The sequence below is a fragment of the Histoplasma capsulatum genome, genomic scaffold (assembly GCF_000149585.1).
Source record: "Histoplasma capsulatum NAm1 scaffold_10 genomic scaffold, whole genome shotgun sequence".
Taxonomy (NCBI): domain Eukaryota; kingdom Fungi; phylum Ascomycota; class Eurotiomycetes; order Onygenales; family Ajellomycetaceae; genus Histoplasma; species Histoplasma mississippiense.
The window spans coordinates 31,349-43,849 of record NW_001813973.1 but is presented as its reverse complement, the minus strand read 5'-3'; the positions used below and the strand labels follow the sequence as shown (position 1 = coordinate 43,849).

Below are 12,501 nucleotides of genomic sequence, written 5' to 3'. Positions count from 1 at the left end.
CAGGCCACGCTTCTCAATGGCCGTGGCTTCGACCTGCACTAGCTGTGGTAAGAATGCTTAGCAACTGGTGAACCTGGCATGGACCTCACAGATTATGATTGAAGCGCTTAACTAGTGGTCACAGATCATGATGGAAGCGCCCTGATATTTTTAGGGTCTATATCCCGAAGATAGTTTCACGAAATTGTTTCATAATATACAAGCCGCAATCGCTCGCTTGCGCTCGCTTATTCAGCTTGAAAACGCGCCGTTTAATCCCTCAGGCAAATGTAATGAGATATCCAACAGCTGCATGTGATTTGTATAGATGAAAATTCCATGTAATCTACAGCGTTAATAGAGAACAATCATATGAATCATGCTGCTGTCTGTACAGAGAATAGCCATCCTCTTCAACAGCTGTAGCACTTTAAAAAGTCTTGAGAGAATGTTTCATACACCTGCCATTTTTGTGACAGAGGCTTATCATGCTAGCATTATATGAATCATGAATTATGAATTTACAAATCAATTCATTCAATCTGTTTATATTTTCAGCAGTGTTTAACAGCTCTGCAGATATAATGTCATCAATCATTTCAAATTACAACAATCATTCAAAGTTCTCTAATTAAATCAACAAATGCATTTGAGACAGTTCACATTTTTGATATTCAATTGTTCATACTCTGATCAACATCAGTCTGAACAGTTGCTCAGATTTGAGAACATTAAGAAAATGAAAAACCTTCATTATAAAAATATATACAATCATATCTGAGCCATTCATTGCAATTTAATTAGAAAGCAACTCACACATAATCTTCTTTTATTCAGAATTAATCATAAATATAACGAAAAAAGTTAAATGTTTGTAGTTGAAGACAATCATTATAGAATTCTAAAACAGTTTATGTATTAAACATTCACTGTCTGTATGAGATGTAGATAATATCATATAATGATCAAATTGCTCACAGTTCATATCATCTGTGTGTATAGCATGACATAGATCATCATATTGATCAGCATAAATTTCTGATTAATAAATATAGATTCAATTCAACTGTTGTTCATCAATATTAATGTAGACATCAATTAAATACTACTGAAACAAATATCTGATTCAGAAAAGAGAAGTATCAATAGCATCTTATTGAAAAAGATGATATGCATGCCATATATATAAAATCAGATTATAGCTGCCATACTCATCTTTATTTTCGATAACATCATCAACATCATCATCAAAGCTGTTGCAGGCAGATGGGAAATTTGCAAACACATTCATATCAATATATCAACTGTGATTTTCAGAAGAAATAAGTAGAATGTAATATAATAAAAAATATAATGAATTATAAAAATCAAAATATGTAAGATTTAAATCAGCACTGAGCTGTCATAATGTTAAAAAAATGATGTAAGAGTGATGAGCATCACTGAAAATGTTCTATATAACAACTGCAATTTCTAAAATAGTAGACAGATTCTCACAGCAGTGATCACTATCTGCTTTTAATTGTATAACAGAGTTCAAATCAACACATATAGCAGAGCTGCTTCATAATGTCTCTCATACAAACTAATAAAACTGAATAAAAGAGTTAATTTTAAAAATGTTAACAGTCAACAATATAACAGAAGAATGTAGAAAAGTAAATGAATAAACAGCAAACAACACAATATGAATATGATTAAATATATTAAAATGTATGACAGAGTTTGCATAATTTACAATTTTCACATCAAATTGTAAATTGTGAATTTACATTTATGCAAAACAAACATTCTCATCTGATTCAGACTTTAATAATTTTTGCAAATGATATAATTCTCTCTGTATTTAAAATAATATTGAGCTGTCAATAATGAGACAATCAAGATGTGAATTCTGCTTGCATTTAAATGATGTAAATGTCAGAGCAGAGTTGTAATTCTGAATATATTTGTGAAAATACTTTATATCAGATGTATTGTCATTAAACAGCTCATGTAACTCTGATGAAGATTTTTTAATAAATGATAATCTCACAGCATCTCTTGCACAGCATGTAAAAAACATTGAAAAAGTTTTTACAATTTGTGTACACATTCATCAATTGCTACCGAGTCTCTAACCTAGCAAGCTTCTCACTGGTATAAGGTAAGGTCGGGGCTTATATAGTGTTGCTGAGCTTGTTCACGAAGTCAGGAGGTAGTGCCACTATCACAGGTTAAGATATAACATCAAGAGGAATATCTAGAATGACTAGCAATAGCTACGGCGGCGGCCTGAGGTAAACAGTATGAGTACCTAGTAGGGCTTACAGGTAGGGGCGAAGGCTTAAGGTATGCGTCGTGAAGAAGTATACTTAAGGTGAACTTATAGTATAAGTAAAGGTAGTAGAAGAGTAAGTAAGTAAGATGAAATTGATCGTGATCAAGAAGATAAGCTCCTTGATCCTAAGGGTAATGAGTGTGTTTATATACATCTTGAGATACATGAGGATAGCTCGGATAGCTCTTGCCAAGATAGCTATCAGAGCGAGGATAGCTGTGATCACTCCGCTCACTCGAGTGATCCGAGTGATCCAGGTGATCCACTATGTCACGTGACCTATTGTTCCTATTGGTTAACCGGATCTTCCCTTATCCGATGTCTAGCTTGCATGCCCTCTACCATTTAGTCGTTCCTTGTCCAATGGCTCTCAGGGTTGTGCCGTAGGTTTGTAACATCAATTCAATATTTAACTTTGCAGGCAGAGCAGTAGACATTCATTCAATCAATAATGAATTTATATATATATGGTCAGCAGATTCATCTGCTGCAGGAACTGCAGTGACAAATGTCAAACAATAATATTTGATATCATAGACATATTCACAATTGAGAGTTCAGCAATTGATGCAGTTCTTGAAAATATAAATAACAATGTGAAACAAATGAAATAGATGATCTTCACAGCACACATTACAATGTGACAGTTCAATTCATTATGAGTTGAATATAGAAGCACCTATATCTCTTAATGGCAGATGAGAGGTTTGAACTGAATATATTTCATATATGCAATGCTAAGCTTAACAGCACATAAAGCATGTACAGAATAATGCATTGAATTGAAATCATTCAAAAACATTGAATGAATGAGAATCCCCACACACTGAGCAGAAGTGTATGAAATGAGTATATTAATAAATACATATAGATTGTAATAAATGTAGAAAAGAGTATAAAGAATATAAATACAATAGAGAACATCTGTAAAGAAAATAATGAAGATTAATATCAAAGCTGTACAGACTGCAGAGCCAGCCATTTAATTCATTTATGGATTTGATGGGATGCATGTGATATCACGTGAGGTCACATTACAGTATTTTTTTTCACGGAAAAAGTTTATCTCAGTAAACTCAGCCACTCCACTCCGAGCTAACCCAATCCGAACTACTGCTACTTTCTGCCAAGTCCTGCTAACATCTGAGCCAATCAACTGTCACGGGGCTTACACTAAACCTAAATGGGACATCCCCAGCAAACTCTTCGCGGAGCGTCTGAGAAAAAACGGTTCCTGTTTGTTAGCAACACGGGAACGATTTGCTCCAACCATAATGTTTGAGATAGAATCACTGTGCAACATCACTCATAGATCATTTCTCTACCACCTTGGAGGGTTAATTTTTCAATTTCCTGTCGATTGATGTAATTTTTATCTGAAAATACATATATTCTGAGTATGAAGTGTCGCGTCGAAAACTGCTACTATGATTTTGAACACGGGAACGATTTGCTAATTTTTCAACCATGATCATGTCTAGTCATCCAACGCCTTGATCTTGCCATCAAAACATCTATCCAGCCATCAGAGACTCTAGTCAAAGCACCGAGTGTATTTTCCAGCGACTTCCGGCAACTTCTGGCAACTTCTGACAACTTCTGAACTCTTGGCAACCTCACGCGGCACATCAACTTCTGACAACATCTCTGAACTCCTGACAACTTCTGGGATCTTCCGACAACTTCTGAACCAATCACATAACACTTCTTTTTGACAGCTGGGTCGGACAACGTCCCATCAACTGCATCAAATATGGCCAAGGGGGATCGAAGAAAACGCGCAAGTCAGCTGCAACAGCGGCTTCAAAAGCCATCATTAAAGCAAATACTTTCAATGAACATTGAAGATATGCCACAACTTGTCATGAGCTATGCCGGACCAGATAGTATCGACAAGCAACAGGATGTTATTCAGTATTGTCTTCAACGAATACTTCAAGGCCCGCGTCCAGATCCTGAGTGTACTCTTCAGCCACGCATAGAACAAGTCCGTATACTTCGGCGCATGATATATGGATATAGCGACACTTTATTCATTGCCAGAACTGGCTATAGAAAGAGCCTTATTCTTCAATCCTATACAATTCTGACAGGAAAGATAACCATTCAACTGGTTCCTCTAAACAAGCTTGGTGATCAGCAAACAAGAGATATAGCACGGTTTCCCGGTGCCAATCCTTGTCTGGTCAGTGCTGATAATCTCCAGGGGCAAGAAGACTTACTCAAACGCATTCAACAAGGTGAGTATACACATATACTGCTCAGTCCAGAGCAAGCTCTTTGCAAGCGATTTCAGCATGTTCTTCAAGACCCTACTTTACAAGAAAAGATTGGGCTTGTAGCTATCGATGAGTGTCATCTTGTCACACAGTGGAGTTAATTCCGTAGTCAGTTTGCCAGGCTGGGGCACCTGAGATTGCTTCTTCGTGAGGATATTGTCTGGTTTGGCTGTTCCGCAACCCTCAGCAGTAAAGCTGAAGATATCATTCTTCAAGAGGCTGGATTTCGTTCTATTGGTGTAAACCCACGGCAGACTCAGGTTATTCGAACTTCCATTAACCGTCCTGATATCTTTATCGGCGTACATCCGATTCCACGCGGTAAACTTGTATCCTATGATATGTTATATTTTTTATTGAACGAAGCCATTGATACAGATGGAAAGATCATACCTCAACACATTTTAAAGACCATTGTCTTTATTGACAGTCATGTCAAGGTTCAACAAGCAGTGCAATATTTCCGATCAATACTTCTTCAGATCTGTCAGAATAACAGGCAGAATGTCAACAATACTGACACCTCTTTCATCAATGACACCATTCAGCATTTCACATCTCGAGTGTCTGAAGTGGATCAGAATATTCGCTTCGAGGAGTTCATGAAACCTAAGTCAATGTATCCAGATCAGAATCGTGATTGAATTTTGCAAAGAAGGGAGTATTGATAAGGCATTTCAGCTCCTGTTTAAGCAAGACAGTATAACGTTGATTATCATTGAATACCCCTGCTTTGGAAAGTGCTGAATATAGTGCATATCGCCGCTTCGTAGGAGTACTGTATCGTCGATGAGTCAAGATATCGGGACTCTGAATCCAAGCCTCTATAAAGGCCTCCATTCCCCAACTGTTTCGCTGTAATGTTCTGACAACGCGAGATAATTTTGACCGTCTTTTCTGCCGGTTATAAGGCATTGTAGGCAGGTGCTGTGGGCCACGGCGGTTTGATCGTGAACAAGCTCGCGGGGTATCGGTATCAGTATCGGTGATCTCGAATTCCGAAGGAGTATCAATAGATTCAAGCTCTGTTAAGTCACTGTCTGATGTGTCATATTCATCATCTACATTGTTGGGAGACTGTAGTGGTTGTAGAGAGGATTCATCTTCGAGTGATGAAGGATATTGGCTGGAGCGCGTCTGACATTGGGTGTCTTGAGATTCAAAAGACACGCTGTCTTTTGTCAACGATTGTGACATGATGAGAAGGGGTAGTGAGTTGTAAAATAGCAGAGATGATAGCAGAATGGCTGAGGATTTGAAAAATATCGGTTTGGTGATGATCAGGCAGATATTTAGGGTAGATGTATGATTTCGAAGTCAATCGAATATTTTGTATGGGCGGTGTTGATTTTCCGCACACGATGGAACCGTTTCTTCTCAGACTCTCTACGAGATATTAGGTTGCGAGCACGTGTGAAGTCTCTTATTGGTCCAGAAGTTAGCAGGACTTGGCAGAAGTCTAAAGGAGTTTAGTTGGTCGCGCTAATCCGAAAATATCGAGAAGAGAGGCTGAGCATGCTGAGATAAGAAAAAGTTGGTTTTTCTACAATATAAAGAGAGATTATCTTTGTTTATATCTTTGTTTATTCTTGCCTCTTTCCATTATACTCTCGCTACCGCTATTTTTATATGTATATATATATGGATGTATGTATTTCGCACATCTTCTTTCTCTTTCTTTTCCTTCTTAGCGATTAGCTACACTACTATTATTACTACTATAATTACTATTGCTATTATCTTCCACTACACTATATACCATCTTCTACTATTCACTCTTCACACTGTCAACATGGCATGTGGGGACAGTTGAGAAGGTGCTTACTATGGCAGCCAGAGGGGTCCTCCCAGTTTTCCGTACAACGCCCATCGCTACCCTATACCGGGATGCTGGGCTCCCATCAGCAATGGTAGCTCTGGAGGAGGCCAAAGTTCGATTCGCGACAAGGCTTCAGGTGGTGGATGAGAAGCACCCACTGGCTTCACGGATAGCGCCTCCAATGATCACACGAGGAAGAGGGGCTGGAACCCGGCAGCGCTCAAAGACCAAGATCCAGCGGTTGGGGGCGCTGCTACCTGCAGTCAATAGACCCACACTTGCCATCCCACACTACTCAGAGGGATGCGGGACAGACCCCACAGAGGGTGTAGACAAAAAGAGTGCTGCTCAGGCATTCAAGGAATGGTGGAGAAGTCAACCCTCAACAGATCTATATGTTTTCTCAGATGGATCAGAACAGAACCTTGACAACAGCAGGCAGGTGGGCTATGGCTTCATAGTCTATCAGGGAAATAAACAGCTGGCCAGCTTCTCAGCTGCGCTGAGCCCTATGTCACATGTCTTCGACGCTGAGGCAGTTGGTGCCTGCCGGGCATTAGAGTGCGCCGTGAAGCTCCTACCTTGTGTCACAGAGGACAGCAGCAACCCTCAGATCTGGCTCTGCCTCGACAACACCTCAGTCATCTGGGGCATACGGGGCAGTGCAGCAGCCTCCTCAAACTGGGCCTACAACCGCTGCCATGAGGTCCTCAGACAGCACAATGTCGGCCTGAAATGGGCTCCTGGGCATATGGGGATAGAGGGCAATGAGGAAGCAGACCGCTTGGCTAAGCGGGCAGTCTCATCCACTGTAGCCCCAGCCTATGGTCTCGAGGCCACACCCACAGTCAGTGGGGTCCGCACAGTGGCCAAGCAGCTCAGCCAAGAGGCAAGGCGAAAGTGGTGGAGTGGAGCCTATGGCAAGCTCTCTGACTGGTACCGGGGCTGGAGTTTCAGCAGGCCGACTGGGGAATACCAAGTGAAGGCCCCTCCGGAGCTCACCATGCCACGGCATGCCCTTCACCGCTGGCTCGCACTCCGCTCCTCTCATGGGGACTTCTCCTGGTACCACAGGCGTTTCCAGCATGCAGATGCGAGGCTCACCTGTGTCTGTGGACACAACAAGAGCCCAGAACATTTGGTGCTCTGTCGACACTCACAGAGGCACTTTCTTCACTGGCCCAAGAGGCCAGCAGCACGGCCACACAACCGGGCGACAGCTGTTGCCTATCTAGGGTCTCTGACCCCTACAGACTTTGTAGAACTGCTGGACTGCACGCAGTTCTACACACGGTACTGCACAAGGTAACGCAGCCGGCTGGCTGCAAACCATCTGACAACCCCCGCAGCAGTTCCACGAGGCCGGCCTGCTGAGTACACCCACGGTAGCTAGTGCAACTGCCAGGGACATCACAGTCTATGCAGACAGTACAGATAGCACAACTAGGCTCATCTGTCTCAATTAGCTGTGGTGTAATCAGTACAGTCTACGTGTCTGACTCAGCTGATATGGTTTTGACTGCCGGCATTGTATCTACGCGTGCTCTGCTTTGTTTTCCTCTCGTTTGCCCTTGTCTCTATCGGCTCAAATGCTTCTTCTTCCTTCTTTTCTTTGCTCTCTCTGTCATTCTCTGCTCTTTTCCTGTCACAACCTTCTTCAGTGCTCTCTCCTTCATTATTTATCTTGTCTGTCTTTCTTCTGATGTTAGAAGCACAGACAGCTTTCTGATCAACTGAGAGAGGTATCCCTCTCTGCTCACTATAAAGCCTTCCAGGCACGGCAGCGGCGGTCCCCTCAGGGAACCACACTATAGCCCCACCATGAATGGCCATACGTCGGGCCAGAAGTGGATGCGCAGCTCAGAAAAATCCTTTGCAATGAGCTGAGTCTTCTCAAGAGTTGCCACCTGGATTCTGTTTTCTCTCTCTCTCTGTGTACATAGAAATCTCTCCAGCGTAGCACGTCTCCATGCCCTTCGGGAGGCTTCTGAAACACGGGCGCTGCCCGTGTTTTCTCCGGGACGTTAAACCTATACATACATACATACATACAGAGGTTAAACAATTAATCAACTTAAAGAATTCAGATACTGACTCCTTTGTTATTTCTCCACCTGCCCGATTGCCCGCCATTATTCCGAAGCAACTTCCGATTGATGAGTGGCATCGCCGGCTTGGTCATATCGGTGAAAATAACCTATTGAAAATGGCCAGGGACTCCCGATTCAGCATTGCCATTATCAGCCCGAAGAAGCTTTTCTTTTATGCCACATATGTCAAGGTCAAGTAAAAGTGGGCTGTTTATAAAAATTCAAATCTTCACTGTGCCACCTGTAAAGCTCTTAAAATTTGGGTGGATATTTTCAGTGGAAGTGAGACTCTTGAAACCAAAAATGAAATATCCTCTTATACCGGCAAGAAACTTGCCATGGTTATAACTGACAATGTGACGTATATGAGGTGGATATTCCTCTTGAAATGCAAGGATGAAACATTAAAATATTTGTAGATCTTCAACCAATTCATCAAGAATCTGCTGGGCTGCAGCATCACAATTATACACCCTGATCATGATGAACTGAATTCAAACGCAGCTACAGCTTATATACTCAGTGAGGGAATCAAATGAAAACCAACCCCTTCTCATACTCCGCAGCAAGATGGGGTATTCAAATGTTCAATCAGATTAATCATTGAAAAGATCTGATATCTATTAATAGATTCTTCTGCTTCTGAAAAGATGTGAGATGAGGTGGTAATTGCAGTCATGAAACTGTTAAATCTCATACTGACTTCAACAATTTTATACAAAGGCTCTGGAAAATATGAAGCTGATTACTCTATATGAGGCATGGTTTGGATTGCTTCTATCAGCTCGTGGAATTCACTGCTGAGACTGCAAGACATTTTTTAAAATAATGTATAAACTTACAAATAAGATGGCCTTCTGTTTCTTAGAGCTTATTTTTGTTGGTTACAATGAATTCACTAATTATAGATTGGTTGATCCTTCCAATGAATGTCTATATATATTCAAAAATGTCATTTTCCAGAAGAATCTTCATCTTGCTGATTTGACTGCCTCAGCTATTCAGAATTCAAAGGCCTTGTCTACTGCTGTCAAGCAGATAGCTGCAGTGATTTTTTCAATTCTCAATTTGAATGAGAAGTTTATTGTGAAGAAAATTCTATCTATGCATCTGTTATTTCTAGTACCCATCAATAATTGATGAATTGATTATGAAATTTCGGTAAGAATATCTACCTTTTTGATGTAAAATACTATGATTTCCCTAAATTCTTCAATAGAATTAGAGGATACTTTGACATCTACAGAGAATATTACTGCAATTAAAAAGCCTTCAATAAAAAATGGCTTTGAAACTGAAGACCTCTCTTTCAATTCTGAAATTGCGGATTTATCAATTCTAAAGAATCTCATACATGCTAAAACTTTCTCTGAATGAAAGTTCTATTATGTCACACCCTTGGTTGTGCCAAGGCCCCGTGACGGCTCCACACGGCCCATCGTTTCCCTCGGATAATCCCATCTATCCCATAACGTCACGCAGGTGTCCGAACCGGTTTCCAACCACCCTATGACATCATTCGGATGCAATAGAAGAGGATCCGATTGATGAGATATGAGAATCCTGTTTCTATACGGGGTCAGTAGATTCCTTCTGGCAGATCAATGCAGCGCCACTGCGGAGTTGCTTCGGCTACCCTCGCTCATAGAGTGAGGGGAGGATGGCTGCCCGTTGTCTATATAGAATAGCTAGATGCTGGCTCTCTATTCCAGGAGCCAGCGATTCGTCTTTTATCTTTTGACAATAAGATACCAGAGTTACCACTGTCCTCATACAATATTCTTAGTGTGCCGAGTACCTCTGGTAGTTCAGTATTTGTATAGTATTCTACGAGTTCGCGGTTCAAGCGAGATAATCAAGCCCACCCATAAGGCTTCCCATTATATACCATCCTCCTCTGTGCCGCTGCCGAGTAGCAACCGCCTCGGCGCCGTCACATTACAATTCGAAGTTCTATTATCATGTCTGTGTCAAAGATGTTAACTGCTTGAAGCAGATTGAAGTCTGATGATTGATTGAAAGAACCTCTAATATAGCAGTTCTTCAGAGTCAATGAGTATTTGATAAAAAGTTCAATAATATAAATAAAATTATCTGCTATAAAATCTGCTGAATGATCTGTGGTAATTATCAATAAAAAAATGTCAATTATTCAAAGACCTTTGCATCTGTTGTTTCCATCTTCACATTTCAACCTCTCATGACAATCTCAGCATTCTGAGGGTGGCACATTCTGTAAATTGATATGATAAATATGTTCTTAAACACTCAATTGTTGACTGATGAATAGATATATATGAACCAGTTTACAGGCTTCTGTGAAGGTTGTGGTGATTTTGTTTGTAAATTAATGCAGAGACTTTACAGTTTTAAGCAAGCAGTGCTTTTATAATATGAGAAACTGTAAAAAATGCTATTGAAATTCGGTTTCTATGTCAGTTCTTATGATGCTGAGCTATTCATTCATGACACAAAGAGGGTTTATGTGACTGTATATGTGAATAATGTTTGTCTATTCAGTTTGAGAATCAAAGATCTGGACTGGGCCAAGGCTGAAATTGCAGCCAATTACAAGATCAAGGATGTGGGGGATTCAAACTGCTATTTGAGTATGAAGATTGAAAGAGATTTTAGTTCATTTATATTGTCTCAACCTCTTTTCATTAAGAATATTCTGAAAGAATTCTTAATGAATGACTGCCACTCTATGTCCACTTCTATGGAGGAGAATGTTGATTTCATGAATGATGATGAAGAACCAGTTGCCTACACAATGGAATTTACATTACATTCTTATCAATCAGATATTGAATTTTTACAATATCTTGCAATCAATACATATTCTGATCTTAGCTTTGCCGCGGGCTTTTTGAGGTGATTCAATGCTCACTCTACTTTAAAGAATTGAGCCGCATTCAAATGTACACTCTGATATTTACAAGGTTCGATTAATGAGGGTATAACCTTTCACAAAGACACCGATATTGAACCCATGGCATATGCTGATGCTGATTGAACTGGTAGAGATCTGGGATTTCAATCAACTATCAGCTATATCATCTATATGATGAGAGGCTCTGTTATCTGATGAAGCTGCTGGTAAACAGAAGTCTTTAAATCATCAACTGAGACTGAATATATTGCATCTTCTAAAGCCATCTATGAGCTTGTCTGTCTATGTGAACTTCTAGAAGATGCCAGCTTCATGCCTTTCCATTTCAATAATCTGGACACCAATGATTGCCCGATCCCCGCCTCAGCCAATGGTCTTGCTTATACAATCCATGCTGATAATAAATCTGTCATAAAGCTATCCTCTTCCGAAGCGATTCCGTGCCGCTTCAAGCATATAGAAGTCCAATTCCATATCCTTTGAAATCTCATCCACAAGAATGAGATATTGGTCTGATATGTCCCTTCCACTGAGAACACAGCAGATGGGTTAACTAAGCTGTTTGAAGTGTTGAAATACACACATTGAAAGGAGATTATTAAGATGAAGAGATAGGGGGGATAAAATGAGTGGAATTCTTTGCTGGTTTTTTTTTTTTTTTTTTTTCATTATTACACTTTTTCCAGCTGTTTATGTACCTATACTTGTTTGAAGGGCAAATTTTGTATGTAGCTGCGTGTACTATTTCTATAGGGAGCGGGGGTGTGAGACAACCACGTGTCTCGTGTAACGCTCTTACCCTATATAAAATGGTCCGCTTAGCTAGGAATTAATCAATCAAGCTTTACACCTTCCACAGAATGAACATCAAACATTTGATCAAGTTCTTGAATTATAATCTAGAAAATTGACAAGAACTAAGATATTATTGCTGTCTTGTGTGGTTTCAACTTGTAAGGGAGTTTGGATCTTTGTTCCATTTTCTTCCGGATATTTATGGGAGATATATCCGAATCTTCCAACCCAGTTAGCATTTTTCAATGGAAAACTAGGAATTAAACGGGTAAAATACATTTTGTTTCACATGTCCGCGGCACATAGGACAAGGCTTTGCTTCGTTC

General features: G+C 40.2%; 2 protein-coding genes across 2 annotated transcripts; both read left to right on the top strand.

Moving 5' to 3' along the window:
• Positions 1-6,404: 6,404 nt before the first annotated feature.
• Positions 6,405-7,706, top strand: HCAG_07909 (predicted protein; the record flags this gene model as incomplete). The annotated part of the gene is made up of 1 exon (XM_001536750.1): positions 6,405-7,706. The coding sequence occupies one exon, from the start codon at positions 6,405-6,407 to the stop codon at positions 7,704-7,706; it is 1,302 nt and encodes a 433-aa protein (XP_001536800.1).
• A 3,191-nt stretch (positions 7,707-10,897) lies between these two features.
• HCAG_07908 (predicted protein) lies at positions 10,898-11,503 on the top strand (the record flags this gene model as incomplete). Its single annotated transcript, XM_001536749.1, has 2 exons — positions 10,898-11,096; positions 11,430-11,503. The coding sequence occupies 2 exons, from the start codon at positions 10,898-10,900 to the stop codon at positions 11,501-11,503; spliced, it is 273 nt and encodes a 90-aa protein (XP_001536799.1).
• Positions 11,504-12,501: the final 998 nt, after the last annotated feature.